The sequence below is a fragment of the Polistes dominula genome, unplaced genomic scaffold (assembly GCF_049000335.1).
Source record: "Polistes dominula isolate Pdom_NZ unplaced genomic scaffold, Pdom_raw_medaka contig_77, whole genome shotgun sequence".
In the NCBI taxonomy this organism is placed as follows: domain Eukaryota; kingdom Metazoa; phylum Arthropoda; class Insecta; order Hymenoptera; family Vespidae; genus Polistes; species Polistes dominula.
In genome coordinates this window covers 533,859-561,516 of record NW_028301152.1, presented here as the reverse complement: position 1 = coordinate 561,516, position 27,658 = coordinate 533,859, and the positions used below count along the sequence as shown (strand labels likewise).

At 27.6% G+C, this 27,658-nt stretch overlaps 1 protein-coding gene across 1 annotated transcript; it reads left to right on the top strand.

Moving 5' to 3' along the window:
- On the top strand, window positions 1-27,356 carry LOC107071164 (uncharacterized). Its single transcript, XM_015329914.2, has 4 exons — window positions 1-45; window positions 762-1,907; window positions 24,318-26,088; window positions 26,971-27,356. The coding sequence occupies exons 3-4, from the start codon at window positions 24,491-24,493 to the stop codon at window positions 27,302-27,304; spliced, it is 1,932 nt and encodes a 643-aa protein (XP_015185400.2). The 5' UTR covers window positions 1-45; window positions 762-1,907; window positions 24,318-24,490; the 3' UTR covers window positions 27,305-27,356.
- Window positions 27,357-27,658: the final 302 nt, after the last annotated feature.

The following is a 27,658-nucleotide window of genomic DNA, read 5'->3' as shown; positions in this document are numbered from 1 at the left end:
CGATACACGGCGCCAGTTCGAACCGAGAGTCCGTACCTACGAGAAGTATTATTCGCTTATTAAAAACATTTACTTTCTCTCTCTCTCTTTCTTTCTTTCTTTCTTTCTCTCTCTCTCTCTCTCTCTCTCTCTTACTCTCAATTGATATATTATCGAAATGTTTCTTTCGTTTGTTTTTTATTTCTATTATTAAATAATTAAAATAATTTATATTATATATTTAACAAATAAATTGTATTCAAGTTAAAAAAAAAAAGGAAAAAACATTTCGCGATTTATAAATTTTGACAGGATGACTGAAAGAAACAAATTTTTCATTAGTTAAATTGAACAAGTGATAATAAATAAAGAGAGAGAGAGAGAGAGAGAGAGAGAGAAGATATAAGAAAGAAGAAGAAGAAAAGTCACGTTCGAAAAGAACGTGCGTGTAGGATCGATGAGAAACGCGCAACAGGTTCTTCTCTCGCAAATCTTTTTTTTCTCCCTTTCTTTTGACTAACTCTCTTTCGTCTTCTTCGTCGATCGCGTCTTCGTCGTCGTCGTCCGTCGTCGAACTTCGTCTTCGTTTTCATCTTCGTTTATCTTCGCCATACCACGTGATCTATCCCGGGGGAAAGAGAGGAAGAGAGATAGATAGATACTAACTTCAGACTGCAAAAGGGATATATATACATATATATATATATATATCTTATTTCGCAACGGGGGGTTTTTTTACGAAAGATAGGGGAGATACATAGTGAATTTTTTTTTCTTTTTAGTTTGAAAAAATTTTCGACAAATTTTTCGTCATTCAATGATGTTCGTCGTTTTCTTTGTAACAACCGGTGAAAAAGAAAGAGAGATAGAGAAAAGAAGAAGAAGAAGAAGATAATAATAATAAAAAGAAGAAGAGGAGGAGGAGGAGGAGGAGGAAGAGGAGGAAGAGGATGCTGTTAAGAACGAAGAGGAGTCATTTCGTCACGGAATAACTATCACGTATAGATAGAATCCTATGGTGGTGCTACTGCTTCTGCTTCTGCTAGCTGCTACTAGCTGCTGTTTGCTGTAAAATAGAAGGAAGAGAAAAAGAGGGGTGGGGAGGTTAGGAAAGAAAATAAAAGAAATATATACATACATACTTACATATATAAAAAGAAGGACGAGAGTGTTAAGGCCGGTCGAAGACCTTCGTATATAAACTGTATGAAGTAAGACAAGAGACAGAAACTAAAATTTCATGGTGAAAGTGTACGAACTTTAACGAATCCAATCGAATCCGATCGAATCGAATCGAAACGTTGTCATCGTGTGTTTGATTTTGAATCTTTTTCATTTCAAGTTTGAGTTTTTTTTTCTATCTTTTTCTTTTCATCTTCCTATAGATTTTTCTATTATTCGTAATAAAAAAAAAAGGTGTTGTTAACGCGTTGAGAAGAAGAAATAATTTAGTTGTGCATTATCGACCTTGTCAAAAGAGTTTCCTGTCAAACTTCGTCTTTTTTTTGGAGGGTGGGGGTGGGGGGGTCTGGGGAATTTTTATCTCTCTCTCTTTTTTTCTTTTTTTTTTTTAATTCAATTCTTTTCTCCTTTTTTTCGTAATGTTGTCGCTTCACGGATGCCGGCACGTTGACCCCTTGTCGTCTCTTTTCTCTTCGAATACGCGTGCCCCTGTTGGTGGTGCGGAGTCGACGGCAACAACACAACGACTCATGCATACGATCAAAAGATATAATCCTACTACTACTACTACTACTACTACTATTTATAATACTTGGACCAAACGAGATGCTGCTTCTATACCCTCCTTTCATACCGTTAGATATTGAATGGATCCGTTTCGAGAAATCGCACACGATAGACGCGTCCAAATACCACGACGGCTACACCACTCGAGTCAAACTCGACCGACTTCCCTTTGACTAAACGTAAGTCCTCCTTTATATCTTTTTAAATATTTGTTCACAATTTTTCTTTATTCTATTTTCTAGACTATATTTATGTTTTGAATTTTTTCAAAGGATTTATACATATTTTTATTATAATACGTACCTATATAATTATGAAATCGAAATTACATGTTGAATTATATTTGAACATTAAATGAATTCTATAATATAATATTGATGTAACGAATATTATCTAACGATTGATTTTTAACAATATTGTGAAAATAATACGTGTGAAATAACTGATATAAATTCAATTTTGATTTACATTAGACCATTTTTATAATTATGAGTAATTCATATATATATATTAATAATAATTGACTTGAAACACATGTTCCAATGTCGAAACAATTATTTTCCCTTTTATTAAATTTTTTTCTTCTTTTTTTTCTTTCAACATATGATTGAGATAAAAGAGTTGAAATAACTTCCGATTTTTCATTTCCGCTTGATAATTTATTATCATGGATATTTTCTTCTTCTTATCCTTTTTATTTTCTACCTTGTGCTCGTCCTTGTATATATATATATGTTTCTTTATTACGTGATTGTTTCCCTTTTGATAAAAATCTATTATACGTTAGTAAAGATGTCGATTTTCTTATCGTTTTTTTCTTTCTTTTAATTGTATTTCTAAGTAATGGAAGAATCATACGCGGAACAATCTCATTAATGATCGCTATGGAAATATGATATATAAATTATATAATAATTACAATATATATATAATTTATATCTAATAATATTATTTCGATTAAATGATCCAAAAATGTAAATTTCGTAAGAAAAATTTTGAATAATCAGGAAACTGTGATGAAACATTGCAAGAAATTGTTCTAAATAAATCGAATTAATGTTTGAACGTTTTCAGCTTTACAGATCAATATCTGTTTATCTTAATTCTGTTTTCTTAATCACTTCGTTTAAGGGTTGTTTAAGAAATATTAAATAGTCCTTGATAGGAGTAACGGTATATCTTTGTTTTTTTTTTTTTAAATAAACAGACTCATCGAAGTTAAACTGCTTCTAATTTGTACTTTAATTTACGATTTATTGCATAATTAAAATTACGTGCAATCTTATAAACGAGGTCAAGACGATAATCATTCGAAGATGATGCAGACGGTCAAGTTGTTAGAGGATACATAAATTAAAATGCACGATAATATGCAAATAACAATGATAAATCCAATTGGTTCGTGAGAAATAATAATCAAAAGAAAATAATTCTAAAAGGAAAATTAATTATAAACTATTAAATGATATCTTAACTGTTCTTAATTGATTATTTAATTATTCTTCAGATTTCAAAAAAAGAAAAAAAACTATATATAAGATAAACGATAAGTTCGTAGATAATTAAAGGAATAACAATGATAAAAATCACATTGCAAGGGTACAACCTTGTAAAATATGTAAATGAATGTTTTTAAGTTGTTAGGAAAAAAAAGTTGGATAAAATTATTAAAAAAAAGAAGGCTATTAAATGGTAATAATTATCATGCAAATGTGTTTTTAGTATACGCATCTATCAATAAACAAGTGGATAATTATGCAGAGAGAAACGTTTGTTTTGTTTAGAATTTTTTTTCTTTTTTTTTTTTTTTAATATTATATTTTGTCTTCTTGAACGTTTAATAAGTAGAACGTAAAACCGATCGACAAGTTCTCTACTCGTTTTATCGAGATGCACGGATTCGGAGCGTTTCAATGGTGACAAAGAGAAAGTCCTCACATGAGAAAATAAAGAACGTGGAAAACGACAAAAAAAATTAAAAATAAAAAATAAAAAATAAGAAAAGAGAAAATTATCCTTATCAAGATCTCATTTTGATTTTGAAGCTTAACTTCTAGCGTTATTATCTTGAGTATTACAAATTTTCTTTTTTTTTCTTTCATTATCTTTCATATTGTTCATATGTCATTTATTTATCATTAAATTGCACTTATAATACGCCTCACGTATATTATATATATATAATTATAAATTTATTATATTTTTATAATGACTTACATGATCCATCGAGACGAATTTGTAATCTTTAAAATTTATCATATAAAAATATATGATTATAAAAGAGTAAGAGAAGAATCATTGTTTAGTATGACAATAGAAAAAATATCGTTGATCTTTCCCAAGTACCTATCTACCTACCTACCTACCTACCTACCTACCTACCTACCTACCTACCTACCTACCTACGTACCAATTTCAAGGTCATTAATAATTTTTCTATGTTTTTATACGCCACGTTAGAGAAACACCGAGATTTTCCTATCTTTCTCTTTTTCTTTTTCTCTTTACTTAAAACAAAAGAAATCCTTGTTCATGCTTCGTTTAGCCTAACTCTTTATTATTTTAAACGAGAAAAGATTTAGTCTTTAAAAAAATATAAAACATTTGTTTTTCTTGTTTTATTTAAATATATATATATATATAGAATTAAAGATAATAAATGTCGTTCTAATGAAATAAAACATAAGTATAGCTTATAAATGCAATAGCGGTTAACAGAAGGTGGTCAACTGTAACTGGAGTAAGAACTAAACATATATATATATATATAAAGTATAACACACGAAACAACATGAAATTCAACGACGCAAATCGTAACGTAATACTGAAAACAATAACATTGAGACGGATCTTTGATCATGAGAATAATTTATTTGTTTATTCGTACAATTTGAATAAATTAATCATAAAATAGGTATATTGATTATATATATAAATAATCTTATACAAATAAAATATAATAAAATTAATATCTTATTCTTATATTTATAGTATTTTATTTTATATTAATTTAACAAAATAAAATCTCGTATTAAATACGTATGCATGTGTATGAATGCATGTGCATGCTGTATGTATATTGGAAAAGTTTGGTGTGCATTCCTAAAAGGTCGATGAAACAAGCTCGAAGAAATATGTCGAAAGAACAAAATTTAATCAATCGACTGTCAAGACCAACGCTTCCTATTTTTATTTATTTATTTATTTTATTTTTCTTTCTTATTTTTTTTTTCTTTCTCTATCGCTTTTCTCATTTGACAACAAGTACTACTACTTCAATCACGTGAAATAAGATGTTAAGTTGGTAGTGTTAGTGTTGGAAATTGTAAACGAAGAAAAAGAAACATCGGTAAGCCGATAAATCGACGTTGTCGCTTGGATGATCATCGATCATTTGACCTTTTTGCAATCGATCCTACCGATCTATGAGAAAGTCTTCTATGATTTCACTAGGTTCATTATTATTTTTTTTTCTTCTTTTTTTTTCATATTAAATCAAGAATTTCAATTAAATTTTTTCTTTGAGTGTCTATCACTACGATTTCTATCTTTCACTTTTTTTCTATTTTTTTTTTTTTTTTTTAATTTTTTTATCTTTACGATTTTTAAAAATTTATCTCACAAAATTTGATCTCTACAATTCTCATCTATTTTTTCTTTTTTTTTTCCTGTTGCATTTTCTCTTCTCCTTTTTTTCATTTTTATTTTTATTACTTATGTAAGATTATGTAAAAAATAACAAATAAAATATTTGTATCAAAATGAGATAAAAATAATTGAGTAATGGATAGGATATTTTAAGCTTATTTTTTCTCTCTCTCTCTCTCTTTTTTTTTATCTTCTTCTCGATATAGAATGCAAATATTTTTTGCAACTTCGAATGTCAAAACCGAAAGGTGACGTTATATATTTTTTTATATTTTTTTTTTATTCTTTTCAATGTACACGATAGAATATATTCGTGCACGCATGATATCATGTCGTTCAAAGTTCAATTTTGTTACGTGTCTCGTACATTTCACTTTTGATTTACGAAGGATTTTTATTTTTTTAATTTTTATTTTTATTTTTATTTTGTCAGTTTTTATTTATTTTTTCTTAATTCAATGCCAATATATAAATATGTTTATGCGAGTAAACGAGAATACAGGATCGTCTCAAGTAGATGACTACTTGATGATTATATTGGGTGTTTTTTTTTCTTTTTTTTTTTTTTTTATTCTACACGAAACAGACGAGTTTCGGTAGTGAAAGAATTCGAAACCCTCACCACCTCGACGACCATCATCTACAGTGGTGTAGAATTCGGTGAATTTCTACAAAAATTTCGTTTATCTTTGCTTTCACGGTAATCCAATTTATTGTTTATTAACTGAAGTATTATACTTTTTTTGTTGTTGTATCAAATGTACTAACTGAACACTGAGTTCTTCTTTTTTTTTTTCAAACGTTTGATAAAAATATTGGAAACTAAAAATGATGGATATAACTTGATATCATTTTTATAATTAGTTTATATGTATTGTACAAATTGTTTGCGAATTGTAGCAATAACAAAAATAGAAATTAATATAAAAAAATCTTATGCTATGTTTGAAATAAATATTGAATATAAAAAAAAAAAACGAACTTAAGAACTTACGAGCTTATTAAAAATTTGATTTGATTGAACGTATGTAAGCCACTGTATAGTTTATAAACATTTGATGAATTATGAACAATCGAAGAAAAAAGTAAAAAAATAAATAAATCAAATACACCCGGTAAAAATATTTTTCGAAACATTTGGGGAAATGTCCCAAATATTTCTATATAAAATACAAAATGACACAAGTATTAAAATTATTCGACGTCATTTACACGTCATGCTGCTTTATATAATTTTCACGCATAACTGAATAAAAAAAAAAAAAAAAATAGTAAAATAAAAAAACAAATGACGCAGCAGTACAACCAACGCACAAATATTGAATGAGAAAAAGAAGAAAATGAAAAAAATTAAGAAAAAAATAGTTTGATAAAAAAATAGTGGTTGGTTTGAAAAGAGACAAAGGAATACCACACCTAGTATATAAAATAATTCGACGTATGTACTCTACGCCACTGTGTGGGTGGTACGAGTCGACTCGAAGCGGGCTTTCGATTTATCTTTTCGCCTTTCCTTTTTGGAGCATGGTCGTTGGGCTGCGACACTTAAAGTCTTAACGTGTATAGTTACTGGAAAGAATACCTTCGAGGCTAGTCGAAAACATCCATCATGAGTAATATTAGTTGTTAACATCCATCTAAGGTTTTTTTTTTTTGCAAAATTCATCCAATCCTAACTCGAATATGAAAAATTTTATTAAAAAGAAATTTCTTATCTTTTAATATATATATAATGTATATAATGTGTGTGTGTGTGCGTGTGCCACGTGTATTTTAGATCCGGTATATAAGCAAAAATCAAACTACCACATGTAACTAGAACTAGAAACGTTATGTTAGATAAATCATTGCATTATTATCGATTCATACGATCAAGGTCGACTTTCAAATGAGACACTTTTAGTCCCATCTCGAAATATTATTGCAATTTCTACAACACGTGCTCATAAGTTTCTATTTTTATCTTATTTATGCAAAACAATTGATCATTAATTCTTTTTTTTTTTTTTTTAATGTTTTTACATTATGTTATATATTTATGTATTGATAAAAAATATAACCAATTTTATTTCATTTAAAACGTAATATAAAATTTTGTATGCAACATTGGACTATTTTATTATCTGAAATTCTGTGCAGCAAAGAGTTAAAGTATTACAAAAACAAAGAAAAAATCAACTTAAAATAGTCTACAAAAAAAAAAGGATACTTAATTTAAAAAACCAAAAAAATAAAATCGAAAAACAATTGTACACTTACTTATTTACGTTTGTAAATAAATGAAAAAATGATTTCAAAATAAAATCTGCGAGTCAACTACTTTGTATCTTATAAAAAAACGAATATTGCAAAATATCATAAACCGGAGTTATTTTTTATAATCGATAAGTTAATATAAAACTTTTATAAATCGTATAACACACATAGTTCGATTTATTTTTGTCCCCGTATAACGTAGAAAAAGAAATGACAAATATTCTAAAAATAAAATTAATAATATATATACACACACACACACTAACATATTTCTTCTACTACTTCATAATAAAAACACATAAAAAGAAAAACCTACAATTTTACTCTTTTTTTAAATTGAGATTTGCATTTTACATTTAAAATACAGGTTTTATATAAAACATCGTTTAAAGTTTCCCTTACAAGTATATATTACACATACCTACACATATATATATACACACACACACACACACACGTTATATTAACAAATTTACATATTATCCGTTAATATTAATTAGACAAACAAAAAGTAACCGTCAACCACGATATTGGAAATAAAATGGAATTTCTTCAAGTAACAACTTCCTGTCTTACAATCCAATCAATCTCATACATGCTAATACATACAACATACTTATGTACATATATACATATATACATATATACATTTATATATGCTATATATATATATATATTCAAGATAATTATTTATATACTCATTGAGATAAGAGAATATCTAAGATCTTTCTCGTAGCTCAAGATTTCTTCTGATCATGTTAGTTTCATGGCTTCTTAAATAAGGAATAACGTTGGTATACTAATTTAGTGGTCGGTGTATAATAATAATAACAATAATAATAATAATAATAATAATAATAATAATAATATACTTATATCGCATATTACATAGGAAAATTCTGTTTCTCGTCACTTGCAACTACGATGATTCCAAGGGTAGTAGTATTTCTCTCTCTCTCTTTCTATCTTGTTTTTTTTTTTAACCAGTTTATAACTGTAGTTCGTTCTAGCTTCGACATAAACGACACGTTGTTATTATAAATTGCTAACATTTAAACGTTACCTTTATAATCATCAGTGAGAGATAGAGAAAGAGAGAGAGAGAGAGAGACGTTTTTTTTATCACTCATCTTGTTTTCTAAAATATTTAATTTCTTTTTTTATTTCTCTTTTATTTTTTGTTATTTTTTCAATTCATTATTCACAAGCGCAGAAATGAACACACCGGAATTTCCAGTATACTGATGAATTAAATGGGAAATTATAATTGTGTGGGTTTGAAATGAAAGAATTTTTGATAATAATCTGATAATATTCAATGATCAAATTTGTGCAATACTCGTGTTCGTTGGAAACATAAATTTTATTCTAAAATAATATAAAAACAAGTCTACCTTTAATATTATGTTTAATCAGTCAAAAATTATTGATTCCTGTTTATTTCTTTTTTTTTTTTTTTATTAAATATATTTAAATTTTTCAAAATTAAAATTAACGATCCCTTTTTATAGGTTCGTAAAAATGTCATGGAAGTTCTTAAAGTCCTTAAACACTCAACGACTGACGAATTAATTCTTAAACTCGTTTGAAAACACCAAACTATACGGTATATCTGTAAATTTATGATACTGATGAGAAAAAAAATTATAGTTATACAGAATTTATAATAAAAGCTTGTCAAATGTTAATATTTTCAAATCTTAGAAGAAAAAAAGGATATTAAATCGATACTCGATGAGTAATCAATTCGATAGTTAATAATTAATATAAAAATAATAACAAAAGTAAAACGGCAAGTTACGTGATACCAATTATACACCTATATCTTTCTTATAGAATATATTATTACTTTTTTTTTTTACTTTTTTATTTATATTTTTATTTCAAGCACGATGATAAACATCGAAAGGATTTTATGAATGACGTAGTTGCGTGTATCGACAACATTCCTGAAGCTTCAAGTTTAAATAACGTAACCATAAGTCTGTTGATCGTGATAGTAATCGTAATGAAAATTGTCCAGACATCTCAAGGTCATGGTATTTTCTCGTCACATCTCGCCTTTTTTATTATGCTTTTTTTTCTACCAATCATTATCGTGTTCTTTCGATGATAAACATTTTTTTATTATCTTTTTTTTTTTTTTAAATCCTCTTTCTTTTTCTTTTTCTTTATTTCTCTCGTATACATTTATAAATATATATATTTAGTAATTTATAGTATATATAGTATATATACTATTATTATTATATTTAAGTATATAATTAAAAAATATTATTATTAATTTAATTATTATTTATATTAATAATATTATTTATATTATTAAATTTATATTATATATATATATATACTATATATTAAAAGAAGAATCTTTAATCGTCCTTCACGAATAAAATTTTTACCTTATTTGCATAACAACAACAACAATAACAACAAGAACAATAACATTACGAAGAAAGAAATTGTATCGTGTTCAAGTTGAAATTATTATACAACTTTACGGATACTTAAGCTACAAATTGTTCGGAATAATATTACACCGTACACGTTCGAGATAACTTTCCTTTTTGCGTAACCTTGAATTTAATAACTTGTCTGTCTACTTTAAAATCCAATGTTCTTTTATAGATCGATTAAGGTAGACGATAATAATGTATTTAATATAATAATATTTTATACGAATAAAATGCGAATCATTTCTATAATTTAACACTTATTTCTGTTTATAATGAAAATTTACGTGACATCTATTTCATACTTTAATATATTAATAATAATAATAATAATAAACATTTAAAGATAATGAATATTGATTCTCAATTCATTTTTTTTCGAGATAAAGTAATAATGTTAAAATGATTTTTCTTTTAAGTATAATTACTTTACGAAGAAATTACTTTAATGAGAAACTTTTTTTTTACTTTTAATTGTACATACCTGTGAGTAGTGTGTAAATTATTATTTCTCTTTTTAAATAATTTTCTATAGAAAAATTAAACATGGTTTTCATTTTAAGTATACATTTTTTTACGAACAAATTACTGGAATGAAAGACCTTTTTTATTTTTTATTTTATTTTTTAAATTGTACATACCTGTGAGAGAGGTGTTAATTATAATTTCTTTCTTTATTTTTTTTTCCTAATTTTCTATAGGAAAATTAAACAAAAATATTATAACATACAGTAATGTGTATGTGTGTTGAGTGTTATGTTTGATACTAACACACACAGATATGGGACTAAACGCATAGTTGAAATGCACCAATCATGGTAATTTTGTTTAATGCACTTCGCGGTCAGCTTCATCCTAGCTAAAAGGTTAATTTTGTGGTAAAATAGTAAGAAAATAAGATCTAAACAGATTTGCATGTACGAATAGAATTTCTATGAATGTAATATGAATTTCCATTTATGTATATATATGTACCAGAACAAAATAAACACGTAAGATCTTTTTCACATTATTTTTTTTCTTCTTCTAATATTTAAAATAATATATTTTTGCATTTGATTTTTCTAGCATTTTAAATGAAATTTTATTTTGAAACGATTCACACATGCCCAAATTAATTACTGTCTTGTTATTCATTTTAATTTGATCAATTTTATCGTCAATTAACGTGTGCTAAGTATAATTTGGATGTGACAAGTAAATGAACAACTTTTCGCACTCAAATTGACATTTTTAATTGACTCAAAACGCCTTGTTGTAATTGTAAAGTAGGCAAACAGCGTCTTTTCGATCCCGAAATAGCGACCACAAAGATAGTATTTTTTTAGCATGATTAAAAAAAAAAGAAAAAAAAAGAAGCACTTCCGTTGGTCAGTCGTCAACGTGATTATAAAATGTTTTGCTAACACTCGTTGATGTTGTGAAAAAAAAAAAAAAGAAAAAACACTCGAACCTTGATGGGAATCGGTTGATCAATGAGGGGGGGGGGGGGAAATGTTAAAAAAACTCAGGAAGAAAAATACAAGTGTAGAAAAACTTTAACAAAAGATGAAAGAATAATAATAATAATAATAAAAATAAAAGTAAAAAAAAAAAATAATTAATGATAAAAGGATAGAGTGGATCTTACAATTTAGTTACGTCATTGGGATCGAAAGAAGATTGAATGTTTCTCAACAACATCGTAATTGCTATTAACGAGAGTGTGCTACTGCCAAGCCAATGAATCAGTATTATCTTACGAGAAAGAAAAAGAGAGAGAGAGAGAGAGAGAGAGAGAGAAAGAGAGAAAGAAAGAGAAAGAGAGAGAAAGAGAAAGAAAGATTTTATTAAGGAAAATAGTCTCGCACGTTGATCATTAAATAGCAACGATCATAAATGATCTCAATTATAATCACTGGCTAAGAACTTCTGTTACGTCTGTTTATTACGAAGAAGAATTTAGTGAGTTTTTTCTTCTTCCTAACTAACTTTGAACAACGTTCGATAACTATAGAAAATGGCGACGACAATCAATGAAGAAGAAGAAAAAGAAAAAGAAAAAGAAGAAAAAGAAGAAGAAGAAGACTTGAAAGAAAAAGGTTTAAAAAAGAAGAAAAATAAACTTACAAAAACTAGTTACACTTGAATGGATATCCAATCGTCTAGAGAAAATGATCGATAATTTTTAAATGTACTATGTCAATTTTATTTTAATGATTATAGTTTTGTTTTTCTTTTTTTTTTATCAAATCGTTTTCCAAGCTGATAATTAATGTTGATGATTAATGTTGAATGAGATGTTATTAATTTGATTTTTCTCGAAATTATCTACAATCATTTTTCATTGAACTTTTTCTTTTTTAATATTAATTTTTCTTTTTTTTTTGTGTACAATCGAATGTTTTCTAGTTTATCAAAAGTATTACTTTGTAAAAATAGAATACAATTAAATCATGTTGCATTCACGATTAAATCTTTTTTCTAATCTTGGAATCTTGGTAAAGAAGAAGAAGAAGAAGACATCGAACTTTGCAACGATTGACCTTTTGTTCTACATACTTGTATTCTTATATACTATAGCAAGTATAGTCTTTTCAAATATACGGTTAAATATTTACTTATTCCATTGGGTCTTATAAATAACTTTTTGTTTTTTTTTAGATAAAAGTTTGCTAATAAGTTTGTAAAATGAAGAAATATAATATTATTTATTTATATTGAAATCATTTTAATATTATATATGTTTGAATTAAATTTATAATAAAAGTATATATATATATTAAAATATTTAAATATATTTTATCAAGAATTATGATTGGAAAGGTGGCAAATGGATCTTGAAAATTACAGATGCATTAGTTTGAGTTCAAAGATGTGTTCACATGCATAAAACACAATACACAGAAAAATACATACCATTTACCACCATACATAGAGATATGCATGCTTAGAAACCATATGCCAGGGTCTGCTTCCTGTCTCTCTTCCCCTTCTACCCCCCCTTCCACCACCCTCCCTCCCTTTCTCTTTTTCCCCCTATTTTTCTCCTCTTTTTTTTATCTTGGAAGCAACCGGTACAGCTTTCTCGTCCTAGAAAGCATCCTCTCGTCGTCGACACGATCACACAGCATCACCAGGCATCATCACATGGCTTTAGTTTATTGCTCGTAGCCATTGCGTTAGTTGTCGTCGTCGTCTGGTATGTATATGAGAATATACATACATATATACAAATACCAAAAGTCCTCCATTGCTTTCCATATGTATTGTACTATACTATGTATATGGGTGAATAGGGTTGGAAAACAAACGAATGAACGAATGAACGAACGAAACTCACCATTGGTAAAGGTAGTAGTAGTCACCCTTCTCGAGTTATACGATCCCTTGATTGTCTACTTGTGATTTTAAAAAGGTTTCCTTTAGATTCCAAACCCCTTTCATTCGTAATTGTTATTATACCTACCCTCGAATCATTCTACAACGTTTTTACTATTTAACGAATTTATTTTTGTTATTTGAATTTAATTTATTTTATATATATAAAAAAAAAGAAGAATTGATTGAATAACACTAAGAAAAAAAGAAATATAATAATATTACATGTAATATATTTGATATGTAATATATTTATTTATATTATATTTACCTATTATATTATTAGATTATTAATTATTATTATATTATATTACATTTTATATTATATTTATAATATATTACAATATATTAAATATATTATTACATATAAAATACATATGTTTAAAAATGATCTAACTAAGTATAATAAAATATATTAAATCTTTGAAGAACAGTAAATGGTCGACGTGAATCGTTTACGTTTAAATCTACATTTGAATGTATGAACTTTTGCGGATACGATGCGTGTGGAAAATGGGAAAGAGGAATGGCAAAGACGAGCAAAAAAGAAGAAAAGAAAAGAAAAGAAAAGAACAAACAAAAAAGGAAAATAGAACCGAAGAGAAGAGAAGAGATGAGAAAAGAGAAAAGAGAAAAGAGAATAAAACGAGATGCTGCTACTTGCTATGTTAACTATTACCTACTACTGTTGCTCCTGTTGCTGTTTGCTATTTGCTGTTACTGCTACTATGTATGTGTTGCTATACTCGTACGTTCCAATTGCGATTTCTCGCTTACGCCTGCCAATTAACCTTAATTGTGCCAAAAGGTAGAAAGAGAACGATAGCAAAGAGAGACAAAGACAAAGACAAAGAAACAGAGAAAAGAGTTTTGTTTATGTCAGTGAAAGAGAGACAGAGAAAGAGATAGATAGGTCAATTGAGAAAGAAGAAAAGGATAGTAAGGTTAAATATGGGAAAATATAATAGGATAGAAAGAGATAGATAAATTCAGATATGAGATAAGAAGGAAGGGGAGTAAGAAAGAGAGAAAGAAAATTCGTTTGTTTATGTGAGAAATAGAGAAAGAGATATATATATATAAATGCATTTGGTAAAAGAAGAAATAAAAAAAAGGAATGGTGAAGAATCGAAGTGGGGATTAGGGTAAAGTATTGTAGGGGAGGAGGGGATAGGGTGGGGGAAGAAGTTCTATTACTAGTTTAGTCGATTTCACCTTGTTTAAAGATTCCTTCGATTTTCCAGAGCAAAATAACTCACTCTGTACTACCTACCTTATCTTCCACCTATCTCAACCTTACCCCGAAGTTTCACACACACACACACATAGATTTTACTAGATATATATTTTGAAAGTTGTTAAAGGGATACGTTTAGGTTTTAATTGAAACGATACGCGAGAAGAAGTTTGAGAAAAAGATTAGACGAGAATAGAAATATAATAAGATGAACATGAATGAGAAAGAGAAAAAAAGATAATTAGAAAATGAAAGAAAATAGGAAAGAAAACTATTATTACTTAGTAATAGTTGATTTCCATTCACAGAAAGTGGCTCTCTAGTTTCCGCCTTTTTCTAAAGATACAACTACTGTTCAAATACTACTAAGAAAAACTTATGTATACATTCGTCTATGTATACCTGTATCTTTATGTATGTATATGTACAAAAGGAAGGAGAAGAAGATAGAACCGTTTGATTACAATTGCAAAATAGTTCATTCGCGTCACGCCTCAAATAGATTCAAACGCGAGCACTGATTTCTTCTCGTTACAAGATTAATCATTTCCCTCCTACCATTTTTCTTGTACTTTTTTTATTTTCTTTTCTCTATTTTAATACGTGTAAATAACCCAAACGCAATCCTGACGCAACTCTGACGCAACCCTGTTGACTATGACAGATTTTTAGATCGTACCGGTAATATATAGTACAAATATATAATTACTATTTATGTCACAAATGTAAATGAACAATTTCGAAGATCCTATAGTAGTTTATATTACAGTAGTTTACTATATACTACTATTTTATTTTAATTTATTATAGGCGCCCACAATAGAGTTTAAAGATTAATTTTGATTATGCTTTCTTAATCTTACTTTTTTTTTGCTTTTTTTTATTATAAAGAAATTGCTAATTTTTATTTTACAGTTTTTTCATATAAATTATATATATAATAAGGATTCTATGTATTTAAGGATAATAGGAAGGAGTATATATATATGCACACATGTTCCCTCATATGTGTCAGGGATGCATCAAGGTTTCGTCAGGGTTGTAATTATAAAAGTATGCCAATTATAAGTCTAAGAATTACAAATGTGTTGTCTTTTATGATTTGTGTTTTATAATATATATTATTATTATTATTTAAATTAATATAAATTATATTTATATATTTAACAATTTTATATTAAAAAAAATAAATTTTGTTTATTTGGTTTCGTTTTTTTTAACATTTCTTTTTTATTTTATTTATTGTTTAATTCATTACTCTAATTACCAGTGCACATAAATATAATATATATAATATATAATAAAAGAAGGATTCTCTCTCTATATGTTACAATTAAGGATAATGGAGGGAATATACTGTTCCTGTAATTAAAATGAAGAAATTTCTAATCTAATACCAATTATGGGGAAATCTATACCTAAGTATAAACCATATTAAGACGTAGACCGATTATTAGTAATAATAAAATATATCAAAAATTAATCTTAGAAATTCTCACAATAATAATAATAATAATAATAATAATAATAATAATAATTATTATTATTATTATTATATGTAATCTTGTGATCATATATAAATAACAGTTATTTTAAATTATTTTTATTTATATATATATATATATATATATATAATATATACAGTTAGAATCATAGAGTTGAATTTAACACGTGTGTTTCGTTTTCTATCCCCACTCCCACTCTTAGTCCCTCCTCTCCTTTTAAATGATATTCCAAAAAGGAAAGAGTAATGGAAGGGAAAGGAAAGGAAATCGTTAGCAAAATGTTGTTTAACATATTTCTCTATGAGAAAGAAGATCTTCGTCGTGTCGTGGAATATTATACGGAATTCGTGATTATGTTTTTTTTTTCTTTTTTTCCCATAGATCTCAACACAAGATCTATGAAAGGTGGGAAGGGGGGACTAATAAAAAAAAACCCCACCATTTCGATATTCGGAATTTTCAATTACGAACACTACTACTACTACTATTCAACTATCACTCATGTCAATCTTGTTCTCTTACATTTACATATATACATACTCATGTACATATACACATCATGGTACACACACACACACACACACACGCAGCAGACAATTTTTTCTTTTTCTTTCTTTGACTCACAATCAGTCAGCAGGCAAAATGTTTAGTAGAATCGCAGCATCAGATAACACCATGAAGTACATATTGCGTATATAATTAAGGCATTTATTGGTATATATATATATGTATATGTATATAGATATGGATTATATACTTACTTAACGGTAGTTGAATGACGAAACGAGGTCGTAGTTCCCTTCCACAGGAAGCAAATGGCACTTTAAATTACCCAGGCATAATACACACACGTCATGCTTTCGTCAAGGTGGGTGGGAGATGGGGGGGAATAACAACCACCATCAATTAATTGATCAAGATTTTCTTTTTCTGTTATTTTTTTTTGTCTTTTTACTTATTACTGTAAAATTGACTACTTCGATCTTGTGTCAATTGAAACCTACAATCGTGCATATTTTTAAATTAATTCTTGATTTTTTCTTTTGAAATTTGTTGTTTAAATGTCGAGATAAAAAAATATTCTTCATTGGGGAACAATATTATGGGATGACAATGTATTATGGTTTATTTAAATTTTATTTTTATATTATTATAGAGAAATGATTCCGTATTTTTTTTTTTTTTTAATTTTATTTTTGCAATAAAGATATGTCAATTGTAAATCTGAAAATTAACGACCAACGTATCCTTTGATTTATTTTCGATATTTTTAATTAAGTCATCACTGTGCAAGAGCAATAAAATAATGACATTAGAATGAAGACAAAAACAAATGTTCAAATTAGAACATTTTAATCTTACAATTAAATTCTCTTTATTAGAAATATGATTACTGTTGCACTCATGCGTAACATTCGAAAAGGAAATATAAACAATACATTTTAATAAAAGTATTTTAATTGATGACAACGTGCCAGTTTGAAGATGAATTTCGAAGAGGACGGTACATAGATCATATACTTGGTATTTTTAAACAAAAATACACGTTCTTTTTTAATTCATTGAAAAATTGTCATTTCGAATGAATTATACATTTTCGTGTTTTATTAAAAGATAAAAACCAATGAGAATTTAGCATGAACTTGTTACGAACAAACCAAATACAATATTATAATTTAGTTCACAACATTTTTGATCTCTTTTTCTTCTTTTTTTTCCCCCTTCTTTCTTTTTCTTGTTTTCTTTTTCTTTTTTTCTTTCTTTTATATATCCCATTCGACAGTAGTATACATTTCTCGAGATTAAAAGGTGCTAACCGAAGTGGAAAGGATTTCTTAAGGTGGAAAATTTGTGTTTTTCTAGGGAAAAAAACTCTTTTACTGGTATACACCACTACTAGAAGGAAATCCTTTAAAAGAAAGTTAAGTAAATCCTTAGCAACGATAAATAATCCTTGCTTGGTAATACGAACGTTTTACATTCGAGTTTTTTTACATTTATCGTGTAAAAAAAAAAAAAAACTCGCACTTTTCCTTGGGTGATAAGATTTTCACGAAGAAGAAGAAGAAAGTTGTGTAAAAAAAAAAAAAACAACTTGAAATATCATTGGCATTTACGGTACGGATACGTCAATGTGTGTTTGAATAAATGCATACGAATAAAAGAAAAGAAAAATCAATAAATATCCTTATTATAGTATTTATAAATGCTTACGATCATTTTATACGAATAATAATAATAATAATAATAATCAAATAAAAAAGAAATAAAAAAAGATAAGAAGAAAAGAAGAAAAAGATCAAAATGATGACATGTTCAAGAATAGAATTCTGCGTAGGCTTTGGCAATAAATATAAAAAAAAAAGATGAAGATGATGATGATGATGATGATGATGATGATGAATGAAGAAAAATGTGTATGAGAAAGTAACGTATGAATTTTCAAAGCTTAATGTTTTCACGATAAAGGTTGAAAACGATCTGATAAGGATTTGAGCACGTGTTACGTGATAGAAAATGCAAATACGTTGGAAATAGATACATGGAAGAATAAATTAATAAATAAATAAAATATTTAAAAAAATAAATAAATAAAAAAAAGTAGCAATTTCGTGATAATATAAAAATAAATGAATGATTTTAGTATGCATCTTGTTTAATAATAATAATAATAATAATAATATAATACTAAATTTATATACAATTTCTAATGTAATTCAGTTGTAAAAAAAAAAAAAAAAGAAAGAAAGAAAAAATATAATCAACCATCTTCGTATTTGATCTTCTAATGGATCTTAGAGATGAAAGAAAGATGATTAAGTGAGATAGAGATAGGATTTAAAAAGAATGTTGTTGTTGATGATGATGATGAAATCGTTGAACGTAAACTTCTAGGATTGCTTTACAACATTTGTGATTGCTTAATGAACGAGGATGATGATTTTTTATGGTTGTCATAAATGAAATAGAAATATCATCGGACCATTTTCATCGGTTGGCAATTTGTAATCGTAATATCACGTTTAAAATGTGTTTTATTGAAATTTACAAGTAAATCTTTTTAAACAAATGCAACAACAACATCATCATCATCATCATCATCATCATCGTTGAGAGATTTTAAATTAACAATGGTTTTAATTTAATTTCATTTAAATATACTTAAATTTTCAGATTGATTTATTTTATTTATCTTGAAAAAATAAAAGTCAAAAATACATTATTAATTCAATTTGATTTGATATACATAAATTTTGATTTATTGATTGATTGATTGATTTATTTTAATGTATCTTTAAAAAAGTAAAAGTCAAAAATAAAATGATAAAAAAATGTTGGTAATCAAATCATTTTACATAAATAAAAATTCAAATAAAATTAATACATCAAATTCGTTGATTTAATTTTCATTAAAAAATCATTTATGTAAATAAAGTTAAGTTACAAAATTCAAATATTGAATTAGTTGATTTAATTTTGATTACAAAATCATTCGATGTTTAATCATTTATCATTATTATTATTATTATTATTATAGAAACGAAATCTCGTGCAAGTTTGGTTTTCAAATTGTGTATGGTGTAAAAAAAATTATACATGGGGATCCGTGATTGAAGTTCGCGTTTGAAGATGAAAATTTACATCTTACTCAATCGTATTACTACTACCCGTTACTTATTTTCTTTGTTTTTTTTTTCTTCTTTAGATAGTAAAAGTATGATGATGCGATGTGCACTTTCAATCGTTCTGATATAATCTCGCATAATCTTTCTCTTTCTCACAATTAATTTTTATTTTTTATTTTTTTTTTATTTTTATGAAATCTCCCTCTCTCTCTCTCTCTCTCTCTCTCTCGTTCTCGTTCTCTCGTAACTTTTGTCAACAATAGGGTAAAGCAAACTATTACGTTTGTGGTGGTCTATCATTTCGTTCGATTCTATTCTATAATTTCACGCGAGATACCTTTCGATTTCTCCCAAGCTTATTCTTCATCTTCATCTTCATCTTCATCCTCATCTTTATCTTTATCTTCATCGTCATTTTTTTGCTGTTGTTTCATTTGAAATGAAAGATCTTTCGCGAAGTATACTTATCTGCTTGGCATTTACCAATGGAAACGTTCTTCATTCTAACTCACCAAGAACCATACCGTATTTAGATATGTATATACGTGTGTCTGTATATATATGTATGTAGTTATGTATTCATGTATGTAATACGCGTATGTATGTTAATTTTTATGCATGTTAAAAAGGAATCTTTCGTATCGATGCTAACTTTAGCAACAGCAACAACAGTCAACATACCAAACTTTTCAAACTATTTTCGATGACAATATTTGTATGAGAATAATTTTGAAATCATTTGTATGAAGTTGCCATATATATAAAATAATAATTTAATAATTGAAAAAAATTATCATCCTTTTTGTCTCATGCTTGTTCAACGAAGCTTCTTATTTTTGTTTCTTTTTATTTGAAACTAAATTTGTATAATTAATTATTCAATTTTGTACATGTACATATGTATATATTATTAAATATTATAAATATGTGAAAAGAAAAGATTAGAATAATTTCGATTAAAGAATACATAATTGGGCAGACAGAAAAAGAAAAAATAAATAATCGAAACTCTCTCTCCCCCTTTTTTAAAAAGTAGTAAAGCTCACAAGAGAAGAGTGTTAAAAAGTTGAAAAGAAAATGTTGAAGCAAAAAAATGAATGGGATCCTTGTACACGTTAGATGAAAGAAGGAAGGAACTTCAGTAAAAGGATCAAGATCAAAAGCGACGATGATAAAGTAAGAAAAAAGAAAAAAGAAAAAAAGAAAACAAATCAGAAAATAAAATGCAGTAATGAAGGAAGGAAGGAGTCTCTGTCTGGTGAGATGATCAAAGGACGAGAAACTCGATGAAACTCAGTTCTTCTTCTTCTTCTTCCAATCGGTATTCTTAAATTATTTTTAATTTAGTCTTCCAATGAAGATTCCTTCTTTCTTAAGAACGGTCAGAATAAAATCTCATACCCATAAAGGATCGTTAAAGTTGGAATAATATTAAATTATTCGAATCGATTGTAATTATGTTAAAGCGAATGGACAAATTTCAAAAAAGGAAACGTTTCGATTGGATCAGAATTATTTAATAGACTTCCTTCCGTTGACCATTAACAAAAATATTTTCGATGAATCATCTTTTCAAGAGTTGATTGAATCATTCTACAAAATATTATTCTTTTTTCTTATTATTATTTAAATAAAGAAAGTTAATCTAACTTTGTAATTAGATTTATAAAACTCATCTAATTGTTCTATATATGTTTAACTTTATTTCATTTATTATAAATTATTATATATTAATATATTATTATATTATTATATAATTATTAGACTACAAAAAACACATTTCTTATATATATAATAATAATTAAAATATATAAAAAATATAATAATTTCTTATATATATATGTATTTGAAAATGAGTAATCGGATAGGCATGCATAAAGCATTTTATTTTTTGTTGGAAATGACTTCCCCTATTACATCCTTTTGTTTAATCCATGACTTCTGGGACATCCGGTGTACGATACTCGTATACATATACATACACGTTCACAATACTCTCATACATATATACATTACATCGTATACAATACACACAGAGATGAGGATGTCTGTTTAAACATGTCCAAGCAAATATCTTGCAGCTGGTTGAAATTACAAGGAACTTTAATAAAAGAAATTTGCACTTTACTGGCAATGAAATAGCAATAAAGTTTATTAAACAAAAAAAGAAAAAACAAAAAAAAACCAAAAACAATAGTGAAGTAATTATCATAATTAAATTTGATGATAAATCGATAAAACGTCTAACTCGTTCGTTTGTTAAATACTTCTATGAATAATCAAGAATATTTAAACAAATATAAATATCACTAGATTAGTAAGTACACATATACATCTATCAAAGTTTCAGATACATGTGCTAATAAGGGAGAGAACGTGTCAATAATGACGTATTGACATACATGCATCGATATTTGAAATTGCGAAAGTAGTCGAGTCAAAGCCTTGAGATTTGTTATGAGGTAAATGTTAAAATATTTCAAAAGAAAATAAATCAAAAATTGAATCTCAACAGGAAAACGTAAGAAAAAAAATGTTGCATGAATTAAATAAAAAAAGAAAATCAAATCGTCGAATATTTACATTATTATACGCGGTGTCTTGTAATTGGTGATACAATCGTATCATTAAATTGTTTAATATAATATAATAATCTAATATTTAACAATTTCCTAATTACAATGTAAATATATATATATATGTCGTAACTTCATAATAAAAATATGAAATAGACAATTTTTAGATATCAAATTAATCAAATGTAATAAAAATAAAGATAAGAATCACCTATTAACTTAATTATTACCAACACAACTTGAAATAATTATTTTAACAATAATAAGCTAATATAGTAACACTCAATCATTTTGAAGCTTTACTCCATTCATTGTAACATCATTTAATTTACATCCTCCTTTCTCAAAGTAAACCTAATTTGAATAATTATCAAATTTTGCTAATTGTTGAATTAAAAAGTGAGTGAAAAGAACTTATTTATTATTGAGAATCTGTGTAAATACGAAAGTTTCGTTAAAAAAAAAAAAGAGAAAACACTTAACGTTAATTCGTTTTAAAAATGTCACATAACTATTTCACACTCGATGATTCACACTGATATGTCAAGATTAGGTAAATTTTGGATCTAATTAAGATCTCGTCATGGTACGCTTATCTAGAAAGGAAACAAAAATACATTAGTCCGTTTATATTCAAGATTTAACGACATGATATTTTTTATTCGTCAAATAAATGTTGAGATTTTTTTTTTTAATTGTTTCAATGTAATCTTTGAAAATAGAAAACGTGTTATTAAATTAATTAAAAAATTAATCTCATATATATATAAATTACGTGTCACGTTGTTTGTCCGCAATGGACTCCTAAACTCCTGAACCAATTTGAATAAAATTTTGTACACTGTGTGCAGTTTCATTCAACTTAAGAGATAGGATAGTTTAGATCTCAATTTATAATCGCAATATTTTTTGCACGTAATCTTGCAAGTTAAAAATTAGATTCGAATATATTTTCGTGTCATATTCAAATAAACATCACAAGTTAAGTATATATCTACTGAATAAATAAAGCAACAATTAATTATCAAATATTGACCAATATTCTTTTATCTTTAAGATAGCAGCCCCTCCCCATTATAACATAAACGTTCAGTAAATTTCCAAATCATTTGAAATACCCAATGAATCATACTAAATTCAAAGTAATATTATTTTTATCTTTTCTTATTTCATTTCGAAGCCCTTAAAAATAGTCTTCCCTTCGTTATTATCTTCTTTAGTGTTCTTAGTTTTCTTCTATCGATCGTATCAAACAATTTTATTATTCACGTTACATATATTATTTTTAATTGCATAATTCATAACTTGAATAACATTAATTACTTCATCTCGAAGGATATGATTTAACATAATTCAAAAAAAAAAAATAAAATAAAATAAAATTAGTTATTGCAATATGAAATATTTTTTTTTGTTTTTTTTTTAATCACTACACATGGCCGACATTCTAAAATTTCTCTTCATGTTTCTCCTCATATATCATTTTTTACATGAGTCAAATGATCATTTCAAAACTCTGATGAATTATTGATAACCGATGAGAAGTTGTGTTTCGGCCATGCTCGTATCGTTTCGTCTCTCGGTTTGTTGTGTAAGAAGTAATTTATGTATCTATGTATGTATGTAAATGTATATGTATTTTTGATGAATAATATCGATATATAGTTTATTCGATTTAATTCATAAACAATCGAGAATATTTCTATAATTACGTTTGATTTAAGGTTAAATCTCATTTGTAACCTTTGTTTTTTTTTTTTTTTTTTTAATTATTATTTCAATACAATTATTCTAAATTTAATCATGAGTTTTTTATTAATACAAATATTTCTAACAAATTACGAATAATTTTTAAATCGAAATAAATGTATTTGTATGAACCACATATAAATAATAATAAAATATATCTTTTCTTGTTTGTATTACAGAAGGATACTGATGCGAAAACTGTGCAGTGCCTGAACGAAGCGTCAGCTTCGTGAAAGATAAAAAGAGAAGCACAAGAAGAAGAAGAAGAAAATAGGATTAAAAGAAAGAAAGAGAAAGAGGAAAAGAAGAAGAAGAAGAAGAAGAAGAAGAAAAAAGAACAAGTAGAACCAGGATGTTGCAGAGTTGCAACGGGAGCACGTCCCGACGTGCCAGGCGAGTCCTAGTGTTCGTTTTTGCATGGAGTTTAGTGATGATAGCAGCAGTACAATTTCGTCATATGGAAAACAGTGCATATCGAGCAGGTAGTAGTAATAATAATAATAATCCCGTTAATGTTGTTAATCGAAATAGCGAAGAAAATAATGTTATTGGTGGTGGTGGTGGTGATTTGATCATAGACGATAATAATAATTACATGGGTCGTGAAACGATCGTGAGAACAAGACTATACGATAAAACGTCTTCCGATTCGTCAAGTAGTAGTCTCGCATTATCTCGTTATCTTTTGCAAAGATCTAAAGACCCAGAGACTGGTTTTGGTAATAACATAATTGGTGGATCGATTATACCAACAACAACAACAACAACTACTACTACTACTACGATAATAGGTAATAAAAATAACGATGAAAATCCAATTACGAGAAATCCATTGGATTTGGAGCCCCTGTTGGATAAGAGACCAGCTAAAACTGAAGAAGAATTGATTGAAGAGATTGAAGAAAGGTTACCAAGTTTACCGCTTGCTTATTGGAGCAAAAGTAACAACAAGTTTAACGGTCAATTAAATAAATTATCCAAAAAGGGTAACGAGAGTTGTGCCAATTTCAAGTTTCCATCGATCTACGATCTAGAATTTAATAACGTTTATTGGCAAACGTTGAGGACAAGTAACGGTACTTTCCAGTTCTTCGGAGCATTTTACGATAAACGAAAGCTTTCGAGGATTGGTCCGGCAATAAGGATAGTCGGTATGATCGATAGGATCGAACCTACTATTAAAACTTATTGTCAGATGTGGTTTGACGGTGAAAAAAGTCCCGTGGTTGTTGAATATATGGAATACAAATACATATGGTATCCTAAATGGGGTAATTATAAACAGGGAATATATCAGCCATATGTTATAGCTTGCAAAATACCGCAATCTCATTGGTCCAAAGGACCACCAGCATCCATTTCAATGGTTGAAAAACCTTGCGACACTGCTACCAACAATCTAAGAGTTATTTATAACAAACCCGAGCGTAAAAAAGATTTTGCCGTATGCGTTAAGGGTTTAGATTTCTTGCACGAAGATCTATCTGTCAGATTGGTCGAATGGATCGAATTGATAACCCTACTTGGTGCCGATAAAATATTTTTCTACGAATTACAAGTACATCCTAATATAACGAAAGTTTTGAATTATTATCAAAGACATGGCAAAGTACACGTGACACCTCTAACATTACCCGGTGGACAACCAAACGTTCCATCGTTTCAACACATGTACCTTACGAAAAAAACCAATCATAAGAGACAAAATGAATTAATACCCTACAATGATTGTCTTTACAAACACATGTACGAATACGAATACATAGCACTGTTGGATGTAGATGAAGTGATCATGCCCGTTAAAGATGCAACTTGGCAGGACCTTATGAAAAGGGTTTTACCAAAGGCCTTCAAAATACGAAATGAGACACGTGCATCGTACAACGTTAGAAACGTTTACTTCCTCGACGACCTGCTGCAGTCCCATGGCCATTTCAAGGACATACCTAGGTGAGTTCGAGCTCTGACTTTCACGGCACATAATAATTGCTTAACAGTTATCTATCTCTTTCTCTCTCTCTCTCTCTCTCTCTCTCTATCTCTCTCGGATCCTGTTCGTCAACGTGACATTAATTTTCTCCTAGACGTTTTTCTGTTTTTTTTTTTTTTCGTTTATTTTTACGTATAAGTTGGTGATTAATCGTCGTTCATATCAAAACAACTGTTTGTTCGCGTGATTTTCTTCTATGGGATTTTAAATTGGTTCAAATGAACGGAACAATGAATAGAGAAATGATGATGAAATCGCATTGAAAAAAAAAATGATTAGGATGATTATTAATCGAATATCAGTTATTCAACTTGTCAAATTACAAAACAAATCGTTAAGGAAGTCTCGAATTTAAAGAATGCAATGCAGCATGCAGAATCGTGGTTGGCATAAACGATTCAATGCCATTATCATCATCATCATCATCATCATCCGCAAGTCGGTCAAACGGAAGCTTCCAATAATAATTAACGTGACAATTTTGTAATAAGAGAAAAAGAGAAAGAGATTTTCCTCTTCCTTTAGGTGTTATTTTTAAAATTGTCATAATTAGAGTAATACGTAGGTTAAACAAATAATACAAAATAGATACACATTTATTAGAATTATAGTGTAGTAATCACTGGTTTCAATTAGAAAAAAAAATTGTTTAGGATAAGTAACAATTGATACAGGATTTAATTAAAATTACATGAAATAATTAAATCTCTCAGTTTAATTGAAAAATATTTTTCTACCATGTAGCAAAAGATATATTAATTAGTTAATTTATTATTATACTAATAATAAAATGCATTGAGATAATTGTAACAATTGAAATTTTGGTTTTTGATTAATTTTAGATACATGCACATGCTGCAGCACGTCTACCGTTCTAAGAACTTCACTAAACCAAACCAGTACATAAAGTGCTTCCATAATCCAGAACGAGTCGTCACTTTGCACAATCATTTCCCATTGGCGTGCCTTGGGGCAGGATGTACGAGTTATCCGATCGAGACAGAAGATGCACAATTGCAGCATTATCGTGCCGATTGTGTGAAGTCTTTAAAGAAGACTTGCGTCGAGTATCGGGAGAACAGCATCTTAGACACGACCATTTGGAGATATAAGGATCAACTTGTGGAACGAGTTACCAGAACATTACAAATCCTTGGATTCTTTGGTCCAAGCTAGCGTCACGTATTTTTTTTTACTTTTTTTTTTTTTTTTTTTTTTTACCTACAAACTCTCATCACAGATTGACAGAGTTTTATTCTATTGATATTGTTTTTTTTTTTTTACACATTATATAATCCTTATTATCGAATTTTGCTGATAAAATATTCTTGGACGTGTATGTTCGTTTGATTTCAACATATCAACGCGACAAATCTAGAATAATGAAATATTTTTTTTTTGTGTACGTTCGCAAAAAACAATTGATATAAAAATATACATCAATTACCAATCGTTTAGATTGATCATCTTCAAATTGTATTCCATTTTAAGGGAACTCTTAAATTTCACGTAATTTTTTTCATCAAAGAT